Below are 25,174 nucleotides of genomic sequence, written 5' to 3'. Positions count from 1 at the left end.
ATTTATCAGTGTGTATATGTTAGATTGAGTTGCAATTTTTTACTCAATAACATATTTAGTTCAATATTTATTATCTCGAGAAAGGATGGATGGTGGTTCAATCAATCTAGAACATACTATAATAAATAGTTTTTTGACTTAAATTCAACTTAATCCGATCCATTCCATCTCTATAAATATCATGATAACCAATTTGAGGAGATCGAGAGAAATTAAAATCCTAATACTATAATTCACAAGCAATCACGGTCAAGTTAGAATCACAATACTCCATCAACTTTCATAGCAACGAAACTTGCAGTGAAACTCAAATCATCAGTGTTTATTTGCATATACCCATTTTTCCACATTACAAACGCCCCCTTCACATTTCTCAATCTAGATGTTTCTTGGTCAGGATTTTCTGATATAGAATTGTATGAATGACAAAAACTAGAATATTAGCTTGCATATGTCCATGGCAATGTCCATGATTGGAAATCTAATGAAACCTATAATACCGAATTAGGTCTCCATAGTCGTCATTCAGCAAATTGATTTTACGTTCCATGCTTCAGTAATGATTGAAGGTGAGCTAAGTTGCTAGATTGCCGTTAAAAGCATCCAATGACACCACACAACCTTGTGTGCGCAGCCACATTAAATGATCAAATGGCATTTTTTTTGGCTCTTACCTTCACATTTTGAAGGAAACCAAATGGAGGTATTGAGACATGCAAAACACCAAGAGGGCAGAGCCTAGCAAGCCGTGCTGCGCGTCTAAACGGAGCAGCCCACAGCATTTGAGCTGCTAACGTACGTTTGCGGGACAGTGGGCGTTCCTGAACTCCACAACTTGACCAGAATTTGGAACTCCGGCTACATGACTCGGGACATACCTGACTGCTCGGTGGGGTCGCGCTACCGGTTGGGTGCCTTCGCTGCAGAAGCCACCTCGATCCCCTAGCCGTTGGATCGTCATCGAACGGGGGAACACCGAAGGCAACGCACGCCTCTCCGGTATAAAAGGCGGCAACGGGCTCGCAGCTTTCTTCACACCGTTCGCACTCCAGCGGCAGACCAAACCCTCCGCCCGATCTGATCGCAAGGGGAGAGAGCGAGCGGAGCGACCGCGGAAAAAAGAGCGAGGAGAAGGGGATCTCGGGCATCGCCGCGGCGTCGTCTCCCTCCGATTCTGAGCGAGTTCAGGTATCCCCTCTTGTCTCCCCTCTCTGGCTGCCCCTCTTTCTCGATGTCCGTACTCGGCATCAGGAAAAGCCCGAGAAAGTTTTGTTTCTTTCGTCGAACGATCGGATCAGGGTTTCTTTCTCTTCAGTTTTAGGGCGTGTTCCAAGGCCTGTGGCCCAGTTTTGTTAATCTTTCATTTTTTGTCTTTTCTTGGTAGTATTGTAAGTCTTTCTTTAGAATACTGTGATTATTGCCTCCAAGGATTCGATTGTCGGTTTGCTAGGGTTTTTCAAGATCATCAGGGATTTGTTACAAAAAAAAAAAAGAAAAAAAAGAAAAAAAAAAGATCACGAGGAATTTGTTGTAGGCCTTCAAATTGTATCAAGAGGCTTGTTTTCTAATGCCCTCAGGCATCAAGATTTGATTCTTTTGCTTGCAGGATCCCTAATAGCATATGTGATTCTTGGGTAGGAGGGTCAGATAGGGTTTAGGTTTTCCCCCTCCCCTATTTTAAATTTGCGCCTTTTTTTAGGGTTTAGGGCTTTCATTGATCTTGTATCAAAGTTCGAACTTTGATTTTGTCTCCTGCTGTATCAGGGCAAAACCAACATTTCCTTCTGCGCGTTTCTGTCTACGGAGTCCATGAATGGCAGTGCCTTTCTCTGGGTGAAGGGTAAGCTGTGTCCTTCAATTTCTTGTTTATTTGCATGGTCATGGGAGTATGGGACTGTGATTTTTTTTAACTCAAACTTCTTTCTTTTTGTATGAAAAATTGTACGATCCGTGTCTTATTTCATTCTTATTGTCATACATATTAGTGCTGATTTTAAACTAGTCATCTATCCAACCTTAAATATCCTATCATGACTTAAAACAAGTATTGTGATCAAATGAGCATTTTTATTTTAGTCTTGGCATCAAAGTCAGACGTGGAGGATCGCTAAATTCAACAGAAAAATTGTTCCTGATAAGACGCTCTAAGTTGATACTTTCGGTGATTCAAAATTTGAACGGTTGTATGAGTTGGAACATGCATGCTACCGTAAGATGGGTGTACTATAAACCATTTACTGTTCTTTTCTTTCCCAACGCCTTGTTTTCTCTTAAAATTTATATTTCAGTCAATTGCTTTTTTACTGTCATTTTTTATCGAGGAAAATAACAATATTTACCTACATATTATGAAAAGCTATGTGTGACAAAAGTAGGTGCAAGGGTGTAGGTTTTTTATATAATAAGCCTCAAGTGGTTATTCCTTCAAAATTGTCTCTTGGATTATCAGAGCATTGTGCTTGTGGTCTAATGCAATGTTCATCAACAAGATTTTGAGGGTTATTTTAAGTCAGCCGCTGCCTTGTTTGCTTTGAAAGCTTAGAATTCCATTGAAGAACAAAGAATTATCTGTACATTGCAGGTGCATCTATGTACACATATGAACAGGTGTGCCTATTTATAAAAGTGCGCAAGACAGCAAGACTATTCTAATTTTTTGGCATATTAGGCCGTCTTTAGTTGGGTAATTTTTTTAGCTGCATCATGAATCATGAATGCATTTATGGACTCCCTGAAAGATCCTTGTCTCTAGTTTCTAAGGACTAGGGGAGAAGCCTCTTAAATTGTGTTTTATTCCCTAAGAGGGCTTTTTTGTATCCTATATATTTTTAGTATTCATTCGTGTCACCTACTTATCTTATCAGATATAGGGACATAGATCTTCTGCTGTCCTTTACTATAATGGCATTCAATGTTACTTTTTTTGCAATAGCAGTACCCATGGTTATTTTGTTGAATGGTGTAATGATGTTGAATGATATGTCATTAGTTAGTTATCATCTAGACGTGTTTGAGTAAATATCATATGAACATTACATTATAGCAGCTATTATTTTTTGGGTCCTATGCAGATTTTTTTTTTTTTTTTATTTTACAGTAATTTTTCCAGAAATGATGTTTTAATGTAAGTAGATAGTACATGCCGGTGAAGTATTTCTTTTTGACAGATTATCAGGGTGGCATGTAACAAGGTTGAGTAGAGGGAGGGTTTATCAGGCCATTTAAAATTAGGTCATGCTAGCATTCATAATGCCCTTGATGAGACTAGGGAGGGTTTATCAAGCCATATAAAGTTAGTCCTGCTGACATTCATAGTATCCTTGATGAGATTTTAATATCCCAAAGGTTGCTTGTGTGCTACAAAATTGGCAGGTGGGACACAAATTAATACTATATGCATTTTGTCATTGTTCATTGGAAAGGAATTTAGAAAATTTCAGAAGAAACCAAAGTCAACTGAATGATTCTATTGCTTTGGAATGAACATAAAACTGAACTTATTTTACTGACAGCTGCTGCCCCGATGCATTTTATTTGTATTTATTTTTATAGCTTTTGAAAGATTGTCTGGGAGTTGGATCCTTTACTTTCTTTTCTTTTTAATCCAACTCAACTATTCATATCTACTATTGATATTAGTCTTACTGTGATTCTAGTTTTTGTTGCGGCTTAAATCTCTTTGGGGGGAATGGCCAGCAATCCACAGTCTTCTGGGGCACAGGTAGCATATATAACCCTACAATATCTTTTCGCAATTTTATGGTGTCCTGTCCGGTCAATCTGAATGATTTTGTTTGATTTTTCCTTTGTTGGTCTTTTGACCATTGCTTGAATATAATGTGTTATTTTTATTTTGCAAAGCCCCTTAGGCCTGCAGTGGTGGGCTCCACAGGTCCACCTCAAAATTTTGGTCCACCAATGTCTATGCAGGTGAGAATGTGTTTCTCTGCTGGAATTTCAGATCTGTTGCTATATGCTTGACTCCCTTTATAAAGCATGTGATTATGTGGATGTTGCAGTTCAGACCTGTGGTTCCGGCTCAGCAAACACATCAGTTCATCCCAGCCGCTTCTCAGCAATTCCGACCTGTTGGGCAGGGTGTTCCTGGTTCAAATATTGGAATACCTTCTGGTCAAACTCAAATGCACCATTTTCCTCAAGCTGCACAGCATTTGCCTCCAAGATCAGGTCCACCAGCACCACCTTCTTCACAAGCAATTCCAATGCCATATGTTCAGCCAAGTAGGCCTATGACATCTGGGTCATTGCAGCCCCAGCAAAATCCTCAGATGCCAAACAGTCATCTGCCTAATTTAGGTGGCATAGGAATGCCTCTTTCTTCATCTTATACGGTAAGATCTCTCATATCTATATTCTTTAGTAGCTGCTAACATATTTTTCCTACCCTTTTTCCACTTCTGTTAGTTTGGTTATGTGACGGGGTGCAATACATGACTGCAGTTTGCAACGTCCTATGGCCAGCCACCAAATACTGTTAATACACCATCCCAGTATCAACCAGCATCCCAGATGCAACCACCCATTACACCTGCAGTGGGACAACCATGGTCTGCACCTGGGACTCAGAATGTACCTCTTGTTACACCTCTGGTTCAGGCTGCACCACAATCTTCAGCTACGGGGGCTGCGGGGGGCACACCTGCTGTGAGAATCTTCTGTACTTTTTTTACACTGTATTTGGTTCACTGGAATGGACGTTTGCATGGAATGGGAATTCTAGCTTGGTCCCCATTCAAATGTCTACTATGGCAATAAAAACCGAAATCATATTTTCTTTCAGAATCGCCACTGCTTTAATTAAAGGAACGATGATTGCTCTTTAGTTGGAGGAGTAATCATTGAATGGGAATGAATAATAGTTCTTGAAAATAGATTGATTAGTGATATTTATGATGTAAAATAGCAACAAACAATATATCTGACATGAGTTGAGTATCACTGGCAATAATATAAAATAAATAATAATTAACATTAATTAAAAAGTATAATTTTATTAAAAATTTAAAAAAAATCAAGTAACATGTATTATATATATATATATATATTGTAACATTATATGAATCATTGCGTGGAGGTCTACTATCTAGTATGCAAACACATGAGCATTTTGCAATGCATGTTAAATGAAGGAATTTATAAATATAAAAATAAATAATCAAATAGTATTGAATTCAAAAACATCTATTAGATAAATATCAAAAATCAATTTAATAATATAAAAATTAAAAGTAGTGCACCTTATTAAAATACCAGACTATGTAAAACAGAAGTATAAGAAAACTTGTTAAATAAAATGCAAAATGAATTAAAAGCAGGATTAACAAATATAAAAAATCTAAAAATGATATTAAAAATAAAAACAAAATATTAAATACAAATAAAACAAAAGTTTCAATTAAAGAATTAGAAAACTAAAAATAAATAGTATAAGAAAATTATAAATCATAATAATTGGAAAAATATAAAAATGACTAGAAATTAAAAATACTAATCAAAGGAAAATGAAGCAAAATATAAAAATGTAAATAAAATAATATTACATTGGGTACATTCTAATGCATAACTAGCTAAATTGAATATTAGAATTGAATTGATATTTTTTTTCTTTCTTTCCTTCCATTCTCATCCAGACATTGGAATCGGAACTGTGGACCCCATTCTTCCATTCCCATTTCATTCCATTTCCTGTTCTGATTCTTTTTGATTCTTGCAAACTGAACATAACATTAATTACTTTGCAAGAAAAATCTTCGCTACAGATCAGATTGATCATGGATGTTTCTTGCTTATATCTTCCTTTTGTCCTATTGAAAAATCCAGACAACAAATGCACAACCTAGGTCTTCTGAACAGACCTCTTCTGATTGGCAAGAGCACACATCTGCTGATGGAAAAAGGTATATTCTATACTTTGCATTGTTTTGCTTAGAGTGTTTCCAGATCTCTGTCCTTTGTGCCCTTTGGTTTTGTCATAAGTGTAGACAACCCCTACTGCATCTTTCTCTAACTCATTTGAATCTTTGATTTTGTCTGTTGGTCCATTATTTGTTTTCTAATCAGCTACAACATTTAATTATTTAGATATTATTACAATAAGAAGACTAGACAATCTAGCTGGGAGAAGCCCTTTGAGTTGATGACACCTATTGAGGTGAGTCACATTATTGAATGACCTCATATTATGATTCTACTAACTTTTTGTGATCATAGAAGTGGTTGCTGTTATGGTTGCTTTCATGAATGCTGACAGTTGTAAACTGTACTAGTGTTGATCAAAATTGTTTTATGTGGATTCTCTGTTTCTTTGCATGTTCTTCTACTGGTTTGTAGATGTCTTTTGGCACGTCTGGAGCAAAAAACGACTGCTCTATATGGTCATTATGAAGACGGGGTTTCAGTTTTCTCAAGGCAGGCAATGATTGCTATTTACCTTTCTTAAATCAAGGGGCTTCCCCCCATCTTTTTGTAATGCTAGTGGTGGGTGTGATTTGTGATCTGTAGAAACATGGAATAACAAAACATGATGCATTTCCTCTGTATGTATGGATAGTTTGGCATGAATTTTTGTTGCTTTCAACTGCCGTTAACACTTAAAAGTGGCCATGTGCTGAACTATAGACTTGATGTAATCCCTAGTTGACATCGGCAATAGAAATTCCATTAAATAGTTCTTCACATACTATTGTATTATAGGCTCGATATGCTTTTTTATAAATTGTGGACTGTTTATTAAGCTGTGCAGTTGCATAGTAACACAGATGCAATCATTTTATACAATACATTCTTAAAATACACATGCAACATTGCAGGCATATATGATGATCATGTGCATGTATAAATAGTGATAGTTGCGTTTGTATGTCAAAATATTTTCATCTAGCTGATGTGCCTAATCAATTCAAAATAATTTGTCACAGTACGATCAATGAATTGATTACAATCACAATAAGCTATTTCCACCATCTTTATATATCCTTTACACAATCACATATTTAATTTACATTGCATTGTGTGGGCAAACCTGGTTCAGATGACGGACATAGGTATTGGGTGAAATGACACTGACTTGCCACAGATACTGAAGCTTCTATCAGAAAATTTGTTGTTGTTAAGATGTATTCATTATGTTCTGATTCATGAGTTCTTTATTTATGTAAATGACATACCAGATGGCAATTCAAAATTTAACTACCTCAGCATTAATCCCAGTCTCATTTAAATATTTAAATGCGGTGTAAAATTTTTGCTTTCCATCATGAGCTGGGATTTCAGGACATGTCAGGTTCTCTGTGACACATGTTGCATTTTATCCCTTTCTTATGATATACCTGAACTTATATTTTGAATTTTACTCTGGGCATTCTTTGCATCATGAAAAATTATTTTTCTTGTTTCATTGATAATGGTGATCTATGTAATAGCATAATTTGGATTTGCTTAATGATGATTTATTTGACATCAATAGTTTCTAAAGGTTGCTCACAGGTACATGATTTATATAGTCACAGGAGAGGTATGATATGTTATGTGTTGAATGTTCATTGCAATATTTCTTGTTCGGATTAAGTTACACTGTATTTATTATTATCTGTTTATCTGTTGCCTTTGTGATGTCTGCTGTGCATCTCTTGTTGAGACTTTCTGCTTGCAGTTTATTGTAGAGGAGTGTTTTTTTCCTTTACCCAGAAAAAAGGGGAGTAGTTTCCACCATCAAGTCATGTTGCATTCAATTGTGTTATTGTACATGCATAAGCATGCTGTTTTGAGTTTAAACCAAATGCTAATCACTTGATAATGCTTTTTTTTTTTTTTGGGTAGAACTTTATGATCAATTAATGGTCATACAACTACTTTGTTTATATTTCTATTTTTTTTAACTGCTTTGTGTAGCTTAGGACTGTAATTATGTGTGCATTGTAGATTTATTTACTTCTGAGTAATTGGTGGTTACATGACTTTTTTTTTTTTTTAAATTCTATATCTTCTCTTGCTGAAACTCAGGCTGTGAAGTCATTTTACTAAAGCTCTAACTCGAAACCCTGTCAGTGAGAGCTTATAAGGGCTATATGGGGTCTGCTGTATTGATCATATTTTGATTAGTTAAGGGTTGAGATTTTTTTTACTGCAAGATCTGAACCTTGACATGGTCCATCTGTATATAAATTGTGGTGAGCATGATAGGCTAAGGAATAACGAGTTGTATTCTATTTCCTTCTTTTGTTCGTTGGCAATCTGTATCTCTTTATAATCTATCACTTTCTTTTGAATGACATTAGCTGTTACTTTTACCTTAAGGGTTGCACTATTCATGTCTACAAACGTAAGTTTATTTTTTGATGAATGGGAGCTTTAATCAGATTCTAAGCATGATTTATTATCTATAGGTAAGTTTTCTTTATTTTCCCCAAGTGTATAGCGGCCTTCTTCCCGATTGAACTGGGCAACAGGAAGGCAGGTTTCAAGGGAGAGAGATTCATTATCAAGATTTCTAGATTGGATAAAATTTTGTTGAAGAATATCACATATTTTATGGTTCCTGTGAGAAATGAGAGAATATCATCGTATTGCTGGATTTTTCTTTTTCTTACTTTATATACAAACATGGAAAAAAAAACTTATGAGACATTCACACCTATGTCACATTGTTGATTTTGTAGAATTGAAAGAATTGCAAGGGATACAAATATGGTTTGCCAATTTATATACCTTTCTTTGACTGCAATTTGGCAGAATTAAGGTGGCATGGTTACTGTGCAGGTAGATGAATCACTGCAGTTATACTTTGGCTATAATCATCAATTTAGATGAAGCTTTGGTTTTTATTGTTATTGCATGTCACTAATGAAATGCTACAATACTGAAATTTTAATGTAACCCTGAGCTGCATAACTTACTAATTCCAGTGAAAGGATGGTATTGTTTGCAGCTGCATTTTGTGGTACTTAAAAAGTTATCACACAACGATTTCTTATCCAAAATTTCTGATACAAATTTATCTAAGATGCCATGCTGGAATTCTTGCTAAGATGAATAAATGATCTCTTGTCAGTAGCTTTGCCTGCGCTTTAGTTTGATACACACCTTGTATCAGTACTCTTCTTTGTGCTTATTTAACCTTTTCACCTGCACAGAGGGCTGATGCCTCGACTGATTGGAAGGAGTTCAGCACTTCGGATGGACGAACGTAAGTAATTTTCTTGTACTTTTACCCATGGTTTCAAATCCTGATGGGATGTCCCATTGGATGCTGGGTTGGGCTACCATCCCAAGTGTTGGGAGTGGACCATTCTGCAATTATCCTACAATCTTGATCGGTGCATCTTGGAACACCCCCCCCCCCCCCCCCCCAAGTATCGGATTGGGGGGGAGATGCTGCTTCCCATCCCACCAAAAAAAAAAAAAAAAGAAAAGAAAAAAGAAGGGGACTCCCCTGTCCTTATTATTGTTTAGTTTCTTGTCAATGCGTCATGTAGTTTGAAATCTTGCAGATGTCTTGTGTTGTTTAACAGTTATAATCTTTTCTATATTCTGAATATTGTACAGATACTATTATAACAAGGTCACAAAGATATCAAAATGGATAATTCCTGATGAGCTCAAGGTTTGTATATGATCCATGTCTCTTCTTTCTTATTCTTATATCGCTTTTTTCAGTTCAATTCTGATTCAATGCATTTATTATTCAGTTAGCTCGTGAGCAAGCATTAAGGGCTGCAGCGCAGCAGGCACATACAGAAACTGGAACAGCTTCTGTTGCCCCAGTTGCTCCAACTGTTTCTTCTGGGGAGATCCCTTCCACCACAACAACCTCTGTGATTCCTGGAACAACATCTGCAGTAGCGTCAAGCTTTGTTCCAGTGGCAGTCAACTCAGTTATATCATCATCTGCGATGGCTTCGGTATCACCATCCGTTATACCATCACCCGGAATCTTGTCGAGTTCCTCCTTGGGAATTCCAAGCACAGTTGGCTCATCAAATCTTCAGACAACCATAACGCCATTACCCGCACCTATTTCTGCTAACACGGTGGTGTCTACTGTTGCAACAGAATCTGCATCATCTAACACTAAGTATGGTTTCATGGGTTGCTATGGATGCACTGGTTTCCTTTATCTTTTTTTTTTTTTAATCCTCTTTTTTTTAGTTAAAAAGTAGCCAATCTTCCATTACTCTCAATTTATTTTCAGGAGTAATCATGACAGTTCATCTCTCCTAAATACTGCAAGTGTGCCTGATGGTGCTTCTGCTCAGGATTTGGAGGTATGGTTGATTTGTAACTTCCTGCCTTGTTGGTTGGGTTTCCTTTCATTAGTCCCACTTTCTACCTGGGTCATTTTGTTGTATAATGTACTTCCCATGATTACTTATGTTACTTTATGGCGCATGATAATAGTCCATTGCCACCAAGATGTCATAGGGGTTTGTATTCTTCCACTATGCTTTTTTTACCCTTGGATTAGAATAGAGGGAGATGCTTGATATACTCGAAGAAAGGTAGGTAAAAAGCAGGAACCATGAGTGGGTGAAAGTGAGAAGTACACAAATGTGAGGAGATCATTAACATTGAGTGGTAGGTTTGTGAGCTGAGGGGAGGTGTTGCACCACCTTGTTTGCTGATAAGTTGAAGCTCTAACTAGTCATGTTACAAAATTTGTGGAGCACCTCTGGTATCAACTTAATGACCATGTAACTCTGGTTGGTTGCTGGAATATCCATATGACATGTGAATTCGAGCCAGATATGGGTGCCCAAACATGCCCAACAGAATCAACTAAACGATCTAAGTTTGGGTTCTCCTGATGCAACAAGGAGATTGACCTGGAAATGGGTTACCTGATCCTCTTTGCCCAGTCATTTGTTTGTCCTAGCTTTGGATTTCCATGTTGTCACTGTTCAATACAATTAGCATAGTGGCTATTTTTAGTTTGGTGACTATTTTTAGACTTTTGTATTGGTGAATTTGTTGTAGGAAGCTAAAAAGGCTATGCCAGTTACTGGAAAAGTCAATGTCACTCCAATGGAGGAGAAAACAATTGATGAAGAACCTTTGGTTTATTCTAATAAGCAGGTATTGTAATTGATTGAATGTCAGCTGGTTTCTCTTTCTTGTTTCTGATGAGTTGTGCTTCTTATTTTTTCTTTCAGGAGGCAAAAGCTGCATTCAAAGCCCTACTGGAATCTGCAAATGTTGAATCTGATTGGACTTGGGAGCAGGTATTTTTTTTTCTTGAATTAATAATGGGTGTTGTTTTTTTGACCTTTGGTCCTTTACACAGTTATATGATATTGCTTGGAATTTCTTAGGCAATGAGAGTTATTATTAATGACAAGAGATATGGTGCATTAAAGACGCTTGGTGAGAGGAAACAAGCATTTAATGAGGTGAGTTCACAGATAAATTATTCTCTTATCTAAAATGAAATTTGACTTAGCAAGTGGCGGTAGGTACATTGTAGGGTTGTCTTTCATTCTTCAGCACTTAGTGAAGTCACCTTATCTAGTAATTATTTATATTTTTGCTCTTGATAGTTAATCCCCTCTTTATTTTATCTCAGTACTTGGGACAAAGGAAAAAACAGGAAGCTGAGGAAAGGCGCATTAAACAAAAGAAAGCACGGGAAGACTTCACCAGAATGTTGGAGGTAGGTTACATTTTTTCTTTAAGAAGGTCCATTTGGTAGTTTCTCCGTATGTTTAATAATTTTTAATGGTATCTTATGCAGGAATGCAAAGAATTAACTTCGTCAACCCGGTGGAGGTCTGTTCTCTATTGTGCTTGTTTTTATGTACACAAGAAAAGAACTAGTTAAAAGTCTAAAACATATTCATTACTAAAAGCTGCTTGAATTTGAACATAGGAACTAGCTGTCTGAACTAAGATTTTATATCTGCCTTTATGAATTCTTAGATCATTATTACTTAGTAGTTGATTATATCCATTCAGTAAAGCTGGGACCATGTTTGAGAATGATGAACGGTTTCATGCTGTTGAGCGGCCAAGAGATCGTGAGGATCTATTTGAAAGCTATTTGGTGGATCTCCAGAAAAAGGTCAGACTTGCTGGATTGTTTTGGACAAAGCGAATAGATATAATTTGTTTCTTGTTTTTTGTTGCTGATATTCTTGGTGCTACTATGATGTTAATTCTGTATCTAAACCTTTTATTGATTTGAGATATTTATATGGCCAGCACATAGCAATATGTGTTTATTTCATTACTATAGCTGTCAAGCCTTATCCCAAGTATTGGGCCTGGCTTTGTCAATCCTCAATTGCCAGGTATTGAATTTAACTAATACAGTTGTGAAATATAAAAATTTGGATCTTATTACAGGTGTACACATCTGCAATGCAGATAACATACCAGACTTCAGAAACAATACCTAGGGTTGGAATTGACTGTTAGGTTCAAAAGCGTGACATTTAATTTAAATTTAAGATGTATGATGGAGATTACAGAGAAACCCTTGATTTTGACATGTGAACTTAGAATTTTAATGCCAGACTTGAAAAATAAAAACCAAGTCTTAAATTCAAAATCCGGGAAAAGTTACCTAAAATAATTGTTTTTTGCCGTGCTTGTAAAATTCTAACTTTAACACATGCAAGCTTCCAAACACAGCATTGTTCAAATTCATGCTTGTTTAATAATTCATTCTATACATTGATCTTCTAGGTTTTCCTCTAGAAGTATATGTTGAGCTGCTAGTTTGTCTTAGCCAATCATTAGTTTCTTCATTCACATAGTAAAATGGCTGGCTATGTGGAAATTGAATCATGCTTTGTGTTTCTGTTTTTGATATTTTATTATATCAAAACGTGCTTTTTTTTAAATATATCTTATTAGTTTTTCATATCTTCTTTAGGCTGGGTTATTGTAATATTATCTGCAGATGGATGTTTGAACACATCATTAATGCCTCGCTAACAGTTTGATGAAACCTGTGGCTTGAGCAAGGAAATTAGACATAAAGACTGTGGTCTTTTAGTTGTTGGCTTCCTTTGGGAAATCATATCTTTGAACTTATTCTTGATTTTTCTTTTAGCTTGTTATTTCATTATCATTCTTGAATTTACAGAATCTTTCATGAAGGATTTCTAGCACACTTTTTGCTCCATCATTTTACTGTAATGTGGATCCTGCTGCAGGAAAGAGCAAAGGCTGCTGAGGAGCATAAGCGAAACATAATGGAGTATAGAGCTTTTCTTGAATCATGTGACTTTATCAAGGTACTGTTGCAAACTAAGTGCCATATTAAGTATGCAAACATGGTCATTCTGCTTTAGAATATAGCTACCTATTATTTTTCCTGTATCTTTAGGCAAACACCCAATGGAGGAAAGTTCAAGATCGACTGGAGGATGATGAAAGATGTTCTCGACTTGAAAAAATTGATCGTTTGGAGATCTTCCAGGTAAGCTTTTCTCATCTTGTTGTTACCTTAGGAGGTGCTTTTCTCATCTTTCATGTTCTCAACCATGTCAGTTTATTGCAGGAGTATATACATGATCTGGAGAAGGAAGAGGAGGAGCAGCGGAAGATACAGAAGGTGCATTTATGTTTTTCTTGTCATAACTTGTGAACTGAATTTTGTAGTGTGCTCATATATCCTTCATCAATTGAACATATAGGAGCAATTAAGACGGCAGGAACGCAAAAACCGTGATGAGTTTCGCAAATTAATGGAAGAACATGTTGCTGCTGGAATTCTTACAGCTAAAACTCACTGGCGTGATTACTGTATGCAGGTAACTTAAAAATTGTGGTATGCTTTCATGAGATTATGGTTCATTGGAATATTTTCTTTCTATATCCATATGTTATAACATAATTGTTGCTTTGCAGGTGAAGGATTTGCCTTCTTACATAGCAGTATCATCAAACACATCCGGTTCAACACCAAAAGATCTGTTTGAGGATGTTGCAGAGGAACTCGAAAAGCAGGTTAGTTTTTTATTATCCATTTGATAATTATGCCTTGCCCGTTCTGAGTATTAGGCATGCATTAATTAATGAAGGTCAAAAATGAAGTTGGATGTAACCTTTGCTAAGTTATGGTGGTTCGTGAATGATTGTTGAATTGCTTTTTTTTTCCCTCTTGGTTTAATTAAAGAGAATTTCAAAGGAATATATTGTACCCATACTAACTGATTTCCAATTGCCTAATGATTCAAGTCAACTTAGGTTCACATTATTCTTTGTTTGGCATTTAAATCATATTTTGGTGAGGTTTCAATGTGTTGGTTGCATGATTAAACCAAAATCTGAATGTTAAAGAGATATGCTAATTGGGTACTATATGACTGCATGTTGCCTAATAAATAACGTAAAGTTCAGGTCTTATAATTCTCTCGTAGATTTGTTGGTCATAATGTCATGATCACTTTGTAGTGGAGGAAAATGACCACTTGAATTGGCAACCTTCAAGCGGGCAAGATAGTTGTCACAATATAATAACCATATGTCTGAGTGGAGTTTCTTTTTTGACCTCCAAAATAGAGCATCAACGTGTGCAATAAGATGAATATTGTCTTTTGGACAATTTTGTGATGTAATTTGTGGAAAAAAAGAATGTTAATATGTCTGAATTTACCTTTCCAGGAGAAGGTGGACTAATCAAATATTAAACTCTACCTCTTATAAGGTATATATCTTTGTATTTATTGAATTATGGGCTTTAGGAATATTCTAGTTCTATGCGGTATTTTACTATCTTAAGAAGTCATTCAACTTCAGATCTATGGTCTAAAGAATCAATAAAATCTGCAAACACTATGGGGGCAAACAATGATGTGCTGGAATTTGCATCACAGTCTGGCTTACTACGAACCAATGTGGTTCATTCAGGAACATGAATCATTTGATTGATGGCTCCGATCCTTTCAGATTGATTGTAGTATATTTGGTAGATAGACTTTCCATTTTGGTACATACTCTTTGATGGTGATTTATTTGAGAGCTAATGTTTTGACTATTCAAAGGGGGAGTATCTGTAATGGGATCAATTGATGGCTGTCTCCAGAAATAATATTCAGGGGGCTTAGTCATAGAGGTTTTAAGGAGTTTGCATTACAAAATGAGATGTTACACTTTTTGCAACTGGGGATTTCAGTCTCATGCCATGCACGTCATGACATGTTATCAAATTTAAAAATACAACGAAAAACTTAAATCTTAATTAAGTTGATAGTTTACTTTGTAAAGTGGGCTTGTTCTAGCAGTCACATCTTAGCAACCAAGTGTTCTAGGTTTGATTCTTAAAAAAAAAATCTAGAACTAGGTAATTACCAAGTTATTTAGTGCAACACATAATATTAAGAATACTATGAATTGGTACATGCTGTTCTTGATCATTTGACCTGCACCGTATAAAGTGGATGAATTGTATCAAATCAAATAAAATTTATAGTCCAAAAGAGCAACATCATAGACAGAGTGGAGGTTATGCCCAAGTATTTGAAATTGAGGTTAAATTAACCAAGGTTGCTCTCTGTTTTGTTTGACTCTCCCGGCAAGGTTCACCAAACTGATGGAATTAACTGTGCTGGAAATTGACGGGCCCGGCTCAGGACACCCCGAACCAGCCACTTCGGCATGGATTGGCAGACCTTGCTCCGATGTTCTGATAACTATGAAATTGTCCAGCCTAATTGATATTAAATTAAGCCGGGGGTTTCAAATTTGAATGAATTTAATTAATACAAACTTATCTTCAAAACCTCAAATTTAATTGCAACTTAGATGATGGAATAAAGAGAAAATTAATCCAAGTATAAATATAAAAATAGTAAAAAAATAGTTTTAACAAACAAACAAACTTTCCAGGTTAACCTTCATAGCTTTACCTGATAAAACGGATCATCGGTCCTTTCCCCTTTACTCCTTCATCTCTCTAACATCAAGCCACAGCCAAACCTTCCTCCTCGATACGCTCTTTTTTTTTAATTTCTCTCTGTTGTTAAACTCCTTTGTCTCTCTAACACCAAGTAATAGCCAAATCCTTCTCTCTCTCTCTCTCTCTCTCTCTCTCTCTCTCTATATATATATATATATATATATATATATATATATATATATATATATCTAACACCAAGCCTTTATCTCTCTAACACCAAGCCACAGCACATCCTTTCCTCCTCCTTGATCCCCCCCCCTCTCTCTCTAATTTCTCTCTAATGTTACTTCTTTGTGCCTCTACCCCCAGGCCATCATCGTCCAATCCTTCTCCTCTCTCCCCTCCCACTCTAATGTTTAGCTAACTAGCTATGAGAGGAGGTGGCAAGGGGTTGTCATGTCTTTGGCAAGGGTGATAATGGAGGCTGGTGGAGGTTGTGGAGGGATATATCCAGTATTATGTTTTAGAGCATCTTAATAGATAGAGAGGGGCTGCTGATAATAAACATGCAGCTAAAGTGATGGCAATTTTGTAAAAATAATGAGCCGTTGCTTGTGGAGTAGTAAGATAAATGCTTAAAAGAGTCCTAGAATCAACACTTAAAAAAAAAAAAAAAAAATATATATATATATATTAACTTTCTGATGTTATACTTGTAGTTTTTTGTTATATACTTTTAGATGTTATTAGGGGTTTAACCGTGAGCTTGATCAAGCTTGGGTTTGTTCAAGTTTGGTTTGAAATTAATTTCAAGTTCGAACTCTAAGATCGCACTTGGTCTATTTACTATCATATCAAGCTTTATTTAAGCTTAATTTTGAATCAAGCTGAAGATGAGCCTAATTGATCAGCTTGATAATTCTTAGTCAATCTGAAATTAATTTGAACTTGAATCTAGCTTGGTTCAAGTTTGGTTCAAGCCTGGAATATTATTTAATTGATTAATAGAAACTTTTACTAATTAAAGCCAAAATCAAATAATCAGTTATGTATGTATGTATATCTCTCTCTATATAGAGAGAGAGCTATGCTATTGTGTGCTTGAGTTGGCGGAGATCCAAATTCGAGATCCAAGATGTTGAACATGATCTACATTATTACAAAGGCCTAAGAACCAAAATTCATGTGTTTTGGTTGTCTCTAACCTATCATCCATAGGCATTGAAAATGGATGGTGTTACTTGTGATAGTGCAGTAAAATACATGATAGGGTACATAAAAATTGACAGCCACTTTATGGATCTTGATTTGTGCATTTAAAACATCAATAGATGTAAATTCACCATGTTTTGATGACTAGATTATATCAGAACATAATATCATGAAAGTAAAGCTGCCCACTTTAACACTAATTGATGTTTGGGTTAGAGATTATGAAAACACATGAATTTTGGTTTCTAGGTCTGTTTTATAATGTAGCTCATATTCAACAGTTTGGATGTCCTATTATTGGCCTTGAAGGTGAGCCGACGTATTTTCTGGTCTACCCTAGCGCACATATTTATTGTATGTATGCATACTTTGCAATCTTTGTGTGTACTCAAGCTTTAACTAGCCGGACTTGACTGTGCCAAGTTGATTTTTGGTTCAGCTTGAAATTAATTTTGACTCTATTTTGCTGGTTGAAGCTTGGTTTGTTCAGTTTCTAATTGAGATGTTATTTAGAAATTTAGTTTATTTGATTTGATCGAGTTTTCTTTTTCTTTGTCCACGTATCGCTTTTTATTTTTTTTCTTGCTCCCTTTTTGCGTCTCCCCCACTGTCTTTCCTTTACCCCTTCAATATTTAATACTTGCAACCCTGCCCCATGCCCCCCTTCACCCACTGGGGTCCTTACCTTTTTTTTTTCTTCTCATATTGTGCCTTTTCTCCTGTTTATTTTTCTGTTGCCTAGGACACTAGGCATCTGCTTAGTCTGCCTTGGCTTGAAGCAGGTGATCAGTGTTTCTTTCTACCTGTCATTGACCAATAGATAATTTTTTGCATCATTGTAGGTATGTTTTTAAAAATCTTAATTGTTTTAATAATGTGGAAAAAAATTAGCTTGATGAAGTGCGATATCCAAATCATTAGCATCTCACATACATGGCTCAATAGAAGATTCCAGAAACCTCTGTTGGTGGCCTTTGTCATAATATTGTGGGTGGTGGGAACTTCTGTACCTGGTTTTGTCTATATGTCCAACCAGTTTTTTAGTTTCGGTGTCTTGCAAGGCTCATCCGCCTAAGCTGGTTAATTATATGAATTAAGTAAATGTTGATTTGTTATTATTTTGTAGATTAAAAGGTAGAATTTAAGCTGGATTTTATTTTTCGTATTGTATGTTTAAGCCACAAACATGTACTGATTATTATGCTTGTGAAGTGCATACCACTTTTCCAGTCCCTGCACTACTGGAATGTCATATTTGAATACTAGACATGGGCCAAATCATGAGGGTAAAATTTTTGTCACAGTTACTTTATTAAGTCCCACAAATTCTGTAAGATGATCAAGTGATATTTCTGTAGAGGCCTCTGCCAAGGTATCATGTAAGCGCCTCTTTTGTCTTCCACCCTATGAGTGGAAAACCTATACCTAATTACTCTTTGCTGTTGGAGAATGCTGATGATATGAATGTTCAAACTTTATTTCTGAAGTTGATTTTAAGCTGCTTTTCTGATTGTTTTATGCTCCATTTTCTGGCAGTACCATGAGGACAAGGCCCAGATCAAAGAAGCAATTAAGATCCGAAAGGTAATTGTTATCTCTCTCTCTCTCTCTCTCCTCTCTCGCTTCTGTGCCTTACAAATGAATGCATTGCTGTAATGGTAAAAATCTTATATCCAGATTGCTTTGGCATCTTCATGGACATTTGAAGATTTCAAGGCTGCCACTTTGGGTGATGATAGCCTAAAAGGAATTTCTGAGACAAACATGAAGGTAAACTTTCCATATTTATGTCCTGCTCTCTCTCTCTCTTCCTTTTCTCTTAAGGTGTGTGGGACATTTATCCACACTGGTGTACAGAAGAAAGCCTCCTTGTACAATTTTCTCCCTCAGCTGTATTTTTTTGTTTGTGGTTAATGAAAATAGTCCATTAAGAACCTTTATTTGTTCCTCCGTTGACTATCTCAGTTCTCCTTTGCTTTTACCGTTAGACATCTTTTTTGCTCTATTCTCAATCAGTTTTCTCTCCATTATGTATATCTCCAAGCCCTAATTTTCTAACCTTCCTACCAACACCATCCTGTCGCCAGTCAGGTCCCCTTCTGACTCTCCAAGCTCCGAAGGAAAATGTGGACAACTCTCCTGTTAAATTTCAGTTGATCTTCTAATATGGAAATGAAGGGAGAAATATGAACATATGAAAAGACAAAGAAAAGGGATTAATTAAAGTATGAATGTTGGAATAGGAATATTGTAGTCAAGTTAATAAGAAGGGGACGAATGGTTGACAAAAATATATTCATGTAAAAACGTGATTTTTTTGGAGCATCTTTTTCTTAGATTTTGGAACGTTTGTTGGATTGTATTTGTTTGTGCATGTATTCTTTCTATATATCTGTACATAGCTAAAACTAATGTGTATAATTTCTGTTGAGATATCCTCTGTTGACTCTTTAAGTTTTCCAGAAAAACCTCAATTTTCCTATAATAAAGATCGAGACTATTTAACATCTATCCTTTCCATGTCACTCAAAAGTGTGTTAGCCTGTTAGGCTTTCAAAAGAGTTTTTCTTGTTTATTGAATTTCCTTTTCTTGTTCCTTTGTTGAGATAGATAACTTACGAGTTTGGTTGTTGTAAAGATTAGAGCTGATCATGGGCTGGGTCTCTGGCCTAAACTATGTTCATTTTTAGTTGGCCTTTGGGCTGGGCCTATTTAAAATTTGACATCTTCTTGTGCCCAGCCTGACCCATGATCAGCTCTGGTAAAGATATTGCTTGTTGCTGTTAAGATTCTAGAAAATTTTAAAGGTTCAATAATATCTTATTCATTTTTTAGATTCTAACCTACATAATGTCTTCTATGATGTTTTAAGGAACCATCATAAGTCCTTTTCATGGTCATGATCCCACTTTTAAGCCATAAGTACCGTTCCTTCGTAGAAGTCATCGTCCCTGCCTCCTTCCCCCGCACCCACAAAAAAAAAAAAAAAAAAGGAAAAGCAAAAAAGGAAGAAAACACATACACACAAACGGCTTCCCACCCACTGCCAAGTGCACAAAAACATATCAGGATATCCTAGAAATATTCAGGTAACTGAAATGCATGCTGAAGTCCTAATGCATGTGTTAACAATTTATTTGTTATTTTTTCATTTTCTGTTTCATGCCAATTAAAAATTAAATTTGATTTGTAAAATGTTTGGTGGATCTGCTGTCTTATGCTCTGAACATCAAGAACCTGTTAATTAGGCAAATTTTTTTTTTTCCCTACAGTATAAACCTGATTTGTGGTTTATCCCAATTTGTAGCTTGTTTTTGATGAGTTACTGGAAAGGCTTAGGGAGAAAGAGGAGAAGGAGGCTAAGAAGCGCCAACGTCTTGCAGATAATTTCTCTGACCTGCTTTACTCAATTAAGGTATTTGAGCATGCTCTTAAGAGATGTATGAAGCATTGGTTGACAGTGATATTTCTGGTCTCATATATGTTGATACAGATATATTTATGGATATATGTTATCCATAACTGTTTGGTTGTCTTCCCCCAGGAAATAATGCTTCATCTAGATGGGAGGACTGCAAGTCACTGTTTGAAGACAGCCAAGAGTACAGGTGTACAAAAACTCAAAAATTTTCCGCTAATCTACTTTTTTGAGTTTCTGGTCTTCTTAAGCAATTCGTTCATGCTTTTTTAGGTCAATTGGTGATGAGAATGTTGTAAGAGAGATTTTTGAAGAACATGTAACCCGCTTGCAAGAAAAGCTGAAAGAGAAAGAGCGTAAAAGAGAAGAGGAAAAGGTACCCAAGGTTTTCTGTTTCTTGTGGCCTTCATATTTACTTGATTCTGCTTGAATATAATTCTGGAGTTTTCCTAGGTTATGAAATGCTTCACTTTTGATTGTAAGTTCATGACCTGAGATGCAGCGCATTTCTGTTACCGTAATGTGTCATCATAGAAAAATTACATTTTATCGTTCTTAATGCTTTTATTCAATCATATGATTGGAAAATGCATGTCGTGAAAGTGTACTCATGAATGTAGAGCAAGATATCATGGTGTTCCATTTGATTTCACATCTTACTGTATCAAGCTATTTGCAAACATGCACTGTATAACCTCTTTATGACTTTAAATGGGTATGCTTCTGGTCAGGTTTGGCCTACGTGAAGCTAGGCATCCTTATACCTAAACCCAACTTGACCCGAAAGCCAATCAGCTTGGCAAGAAGTTGCCAAAAACATGAGGGACCTTGGAGTCCAATGTTTGAATTGGAAACCTGCAAGCATCTAAGTTTAGGAATTGGGTTCAGGTTTGGGTGTGGGTGTGGTTTTGCGTTAGGAAACATTATCTATGGTGTTTATAAAGTGCAAGGTGCACTTGGTTGCTACCTTAGCACCTTGATTGCCAAGGCGAGGTGAGTCTGTGTAGGACCTCAAAAGGCATGCCTTTCATGTGCCTCAAGAAGAAGGCGGGGTGCCAAAAGAGCACGTTATCTACATTATGCATTACGGGATTAGATCTAGTTTTAGACTTGAGTGGCCAAGGGATAGAAAAATTATTGTCAATATAGAAAAGCAAAAGAGGTGGCTGCAGTGATGAAAAAGGCAGTCTAAAATGGCGATCTTCTTGGATGACTACTAAAGCTCAGAATTTTTCTTTACCCTTCTTTGGAAGATGGGCTCATCTTATTTGTCTTCCTCTTTTTCTCCTTCTCCTTCTCCTTCTCCTGGTTGTGCCTGTTTGGCCATAGAAACCATCCCCTCTTTCTCATGGCGCGAGAAGTATGACCAGGAGGAAGAAATAAAGTGGGGAGGATGGGTGGTCCCCCACTCCCCTCCACTCTTTGATTGAACTATCTGTTTGAGATTTCTGCTTTCATTCTCTCCTTTTTTTTTTTTTTTTTTTTTTTTTTGTGCGTGTGCATGTGTATGCACATGATGATGTGGTTGTTTTGTGTTGTGGTGTGTCGACTATGTAGGTCATTGTGGTTGAAAATTTTTCCATCTTTTTAATATCCATAATACCCCTAGTTAAATTTGTTCGTAGAAGAGTCTCTGCTTTTTAATATTGATGATAACCCAGTTAAATTTGTTCATAGTTCCTACTTTTAATGTCAAAACACACTTCCTAATCCTTCGTCTTTGATCACTCGGACTCCTTGTCATTCTTTCTGCCTAGTAATCTAATCTCTCTCCAATCTCTACTGCATGTAGACTCTAATCCAAAAACACTCTTTGGCTCTATCAGTTTGGCAACCCATTAACCATTTTATTTAAAATTTATAATATACTCAAATTGTCTTGTGTCCCAAATCTTCAGCAGAAATGTGCACTTGCATGTGCATTATAATCATTTCACACGCATGCTTACATACATACATACATACATACATACATGTGTATATATATGTATATGTGTGTGTGTGTGTGTAATATGATGTAAACATGCATGCATGCACGTATACATGTGTGTGTGATGTGCATTTCTGTATATGTATGTACATAAGTGTACATTTATGCCTCTCATTTTTCTAATGTGCATGCCTTTCTATGGGACATGCCCTTGGGTTCCAATAAACCTTGGTTCCCTGACCCCTTGGCCGATAAAGGATAAATGATGTTGATAACTGATATTTATAAGACATTTGCATGTTCTATATATATCACAGATATACGGTATAAATAGTTTGGTTGAGCCATAATCAAGTCAGGTTGACCTAAATATGGGCCCAGCTTGATTACTCTGTTGGCTAAGCTGGTCAGATCATGGATGATAGCTTGTTCTATTGAAACCATGGTTTGCCAGGTCATGTTGTGTGTCAGAATCAAACCCATTGGCCTGCCTCATAGTCATGCATGCTATCTGTTACATTGATTTGATAGTAATATATCTTCTGCAACCCTCCCATCCCTGGTGTATATTAATTTTGTTTTCCTTTCTTGCCTGAATTTTTTTCTTTCATTATATATTTAGAAAAATGATGTTTTTGCATATTATTCATCTTTTAATTAGCAATTAGAGTTATCTTTAACTGAAGTCGCGACACCTGCCCATTCGCATACAAATGTACACACACATGTTTGCATATGGATGGATTTCAAGTGTCTAATTAATGAATTGAAGATTATGCTGCAAAAATTGTTCTCTTATATGACCAATGAGCTTTCATGCAATTGTTTTTAACAATTAATTGTACTGTTGCACATTCATGCTTTCAAAGTAAAAATGTTGGTTAATGGGAGCAAAATAATGTAGTTCTATATGAAATCAGTGTGGACTGAACTCTGAAGAGTTAGTAAAATTTTACTCATTTATAGGCAAAGAAAGAGAAAGAAAGAGAGGAGAAAGAGAAGAGGAAGGAGAAAGAAAGGAAAGAAAAGGAAGAAAGGAAGGAAAAAGAGAGAGAACGCGAAAAAGACAAAGGGAAGGACCGATCTAGAAAGGATGAAGCAGAAAGTGAAAATGTTGATGTGATGGACAGCCATGGCTCGAAGGATAGAAAGAGGGAAAGGGATAAGGAAAGAAAGCATCGGAAACGTCACCACAGCATGGCTGATGATGTAAGCTCTGAAAAAGATGATAAAGAGGAGTCCAAGAAGTCCCGCAGGCATAGCAGTGACCGGAAAAAATCACGTAAGGTACAAAATGTTCTTTTTCCCCCTTGTTTTAAATCCTATAGTGGCAATATGATTATATACTTACGATTATTTGATGATGTGTGTAAAATTCATGTCGGTGTTTTTTGCAGCATGCTTACACTACCGATTCAGATAGTGAAAATCGACACAAGAGGCATAAGAAAGATCGAGATGGGTCCCGTAGAAATGGTGGTTATGAAGAGCTTGAGGATGGGGAACTTGGAGAGGATGGGGAAATACGTTAGTGCTCTTCACCTTGCAGCTTTGTTAGTCACTTTACATGTTCTTCACTTTTGCTGATCGAAACATGTTAGGGTTTAGTTTGTGAACAATTAATGGTTGATAGTTGTACTGGAACAACCTTCATTTTCTGTGTTGTAGAAATCAACCATTCACTTCTTACCATTACTTTCTGCATATTATTATGGATTGGTTTAACTAGTGTTTAATTTAATAAACTGAACGATTGTGGGTAATTGCTGGTAATATGATGTGCCTTAAGATTGCAATTGATTCTCGGATGGCATTCATTTCATGATAACAGATGCCCTTATGATTCTTATTAATTGTATGATTTAATTTTCTTATCATTGCTTCCATGTGTAGGTGGTGTATCTGTTCATAGTAGTGATTTGATTCGGGACAATCATGTTCCTAAAATTTGTTCTTCTATCCATTCTTTTGAGAAGTTGCACATCAATTCATCTGTCTGGTATTGCAGTAGCCTCCATCTTCCCATCTTCATGGTCAATGTCCTTCCTGCTGTCTTCTGGTGCTTAATATTTCGTTACTGTATGCTCACTTTTTTTTAAAGGGCTCTAGGACATGATTTGAAACTGCTGAGTTACATGAAACTGAAATTAGCGGTAACTCGTGTCATTTGGTTGCACTCTAGGGTAGTGACAGTGAATGATCTTCTTTTGTTTAGTTGGATATATGCCTTTGTTTTCGATTTGGTGGGAGGACTAGAGAAAGGTCATGTGGATCTTGACGGGGATTGATGAGGTCATGAACATGCCTTTTGTTTTCTGAGTGTGATTATTATTTGGTAATATTTGATTTTTTTGGTGGTTCTCTCTCACTGATTGTGGCACGTGACTGAGCTACCGGCCATGTTTGACTATATTGGTGATACCCTAGCTTTTTCACTGTAAGTGCATAACCTTATTCATTGTTGATGATGTTTTAGCACATTTTGGACATCTTCAGTCTATAGGTGACCTTTCTGTCCTTGGTTGACGATCAATTAACAGCGCCTGTTGATTGCGCATGGTAAAAATTATTACATATTTTGCGAACTAAAGTGAGGCTAACCAAATTTGATCACCGGAGGCAATTTCTTCTTGTTTGAGATTGTTGATCAACGCTGACCGATATGAATCATGTATGTTATTTTCTGATGATATAGAGCACAACTAGTCATTTCTCAGCTATTTTACCATGCTGGTGCAGGTCTAGTCATGATATT

The 25,174-nt window shown here is 36.3% G+C and overlaps 1 protein-coding gene across 5 annotated transcripts; it reads left to right on the top strand.

The window, feature by feature from the left end:
- The first annotated feature begins 1,025 nt into the window (after nucleotides 1-1,025).
- LOC105042956 (pre-mRNA-processing protein 40A) lies at nucleotides 1,026-24,182 on the top strand. Of its 5 annotated transcripts, XR_012140930.1 has the most exons (29): nucleotides 1,026-1,188; nucleotides 1,765-1,840; nucleotides 3,657-3,721; nucleotides 3,862-3,930; nucleotides 4,020-4,352; nucleotides 4,462-4,665; nucleotides 5,842-5,918; nucleotides 6,103-6,172; nucleotides 9,153-9,205; nucleotides 9,565-9,622; nucleotides 9,708-10,093; nucleotides 10,211-10,283; nucleotides 10,993-11,091; nucleotides 11,169-11,237; nucleotides 11,328-11,405; nucleotides 11,579-11,665; nucleotides 11,747-11,781; nucleotides 11,968-12,073; nucleotides 13,173-13,253; nucleotides 13,346-13,438; nucleotides 13,520-13,573; nucleotides 13,656-13,772; nucleotides 13,870-13,968; nucleotides 18,608-18,655; nucleotides 18,749-18,841; nucleotides 20,379-20,679; nucleotides 20,763-20,865; nucleotides 23,386-23,706; nucleotides 23,817-24,182. XR_012140930.1 is itself a non-coding variant. In XM_073256340.1 (27 exons), exons 3-27 carry the CDS (start codon nucleotides 3,689-3,691, stop codon nucleotides 20,786-20,788), a joined length of 2,742 nt encoding a protein of 913 aa, XP_073112441.1. In that variant the 5' UTR covers nucleotides 1,026-1,188; nucleotides 1,765-1,840; nucleotides 3,657-3,688; the 3' UTR covers nucleotides 20,789-20,866. The 5 variants fall into 5 exon arrangements, 2 of the variants coding, with proteins under 2 accessions (XP_073112441.1, XP_073112442.1); XR_012140931.1 differs by lacking the exon at nucleotides 1,765-1,840 and having other exon boundaries at nucleotides 1,030-1,188; XM_073256340.1 differs by lacking the exons at nucleotides 23,386-23,706; nucleotides 23,817-24,182 and having other exon boundaries at nucleotides 20,763-20,866.
- Nucleotides 24,183-25,174: the final 992 nt, after the last annotated feature.

Source organism: Elaeis guineensis, chromosome 4, assembly GCF_000442705.2.
Source record: "Elaeis guineensis isolate ETL-2024a chromosome 4, EG11, whole genome shotgun sequence".
Lineage (NCBI taxonomy): Eukaryota > Viridiplantae > Streptophyta > Magnoliopsida > Arecales > Arecaceae > Elaeis > Elaeis guineensis.
Note: the sequence above shows the minus strand (reverse complement) of the source record. Positions and strands in the feature narration are given on the sequence as shown.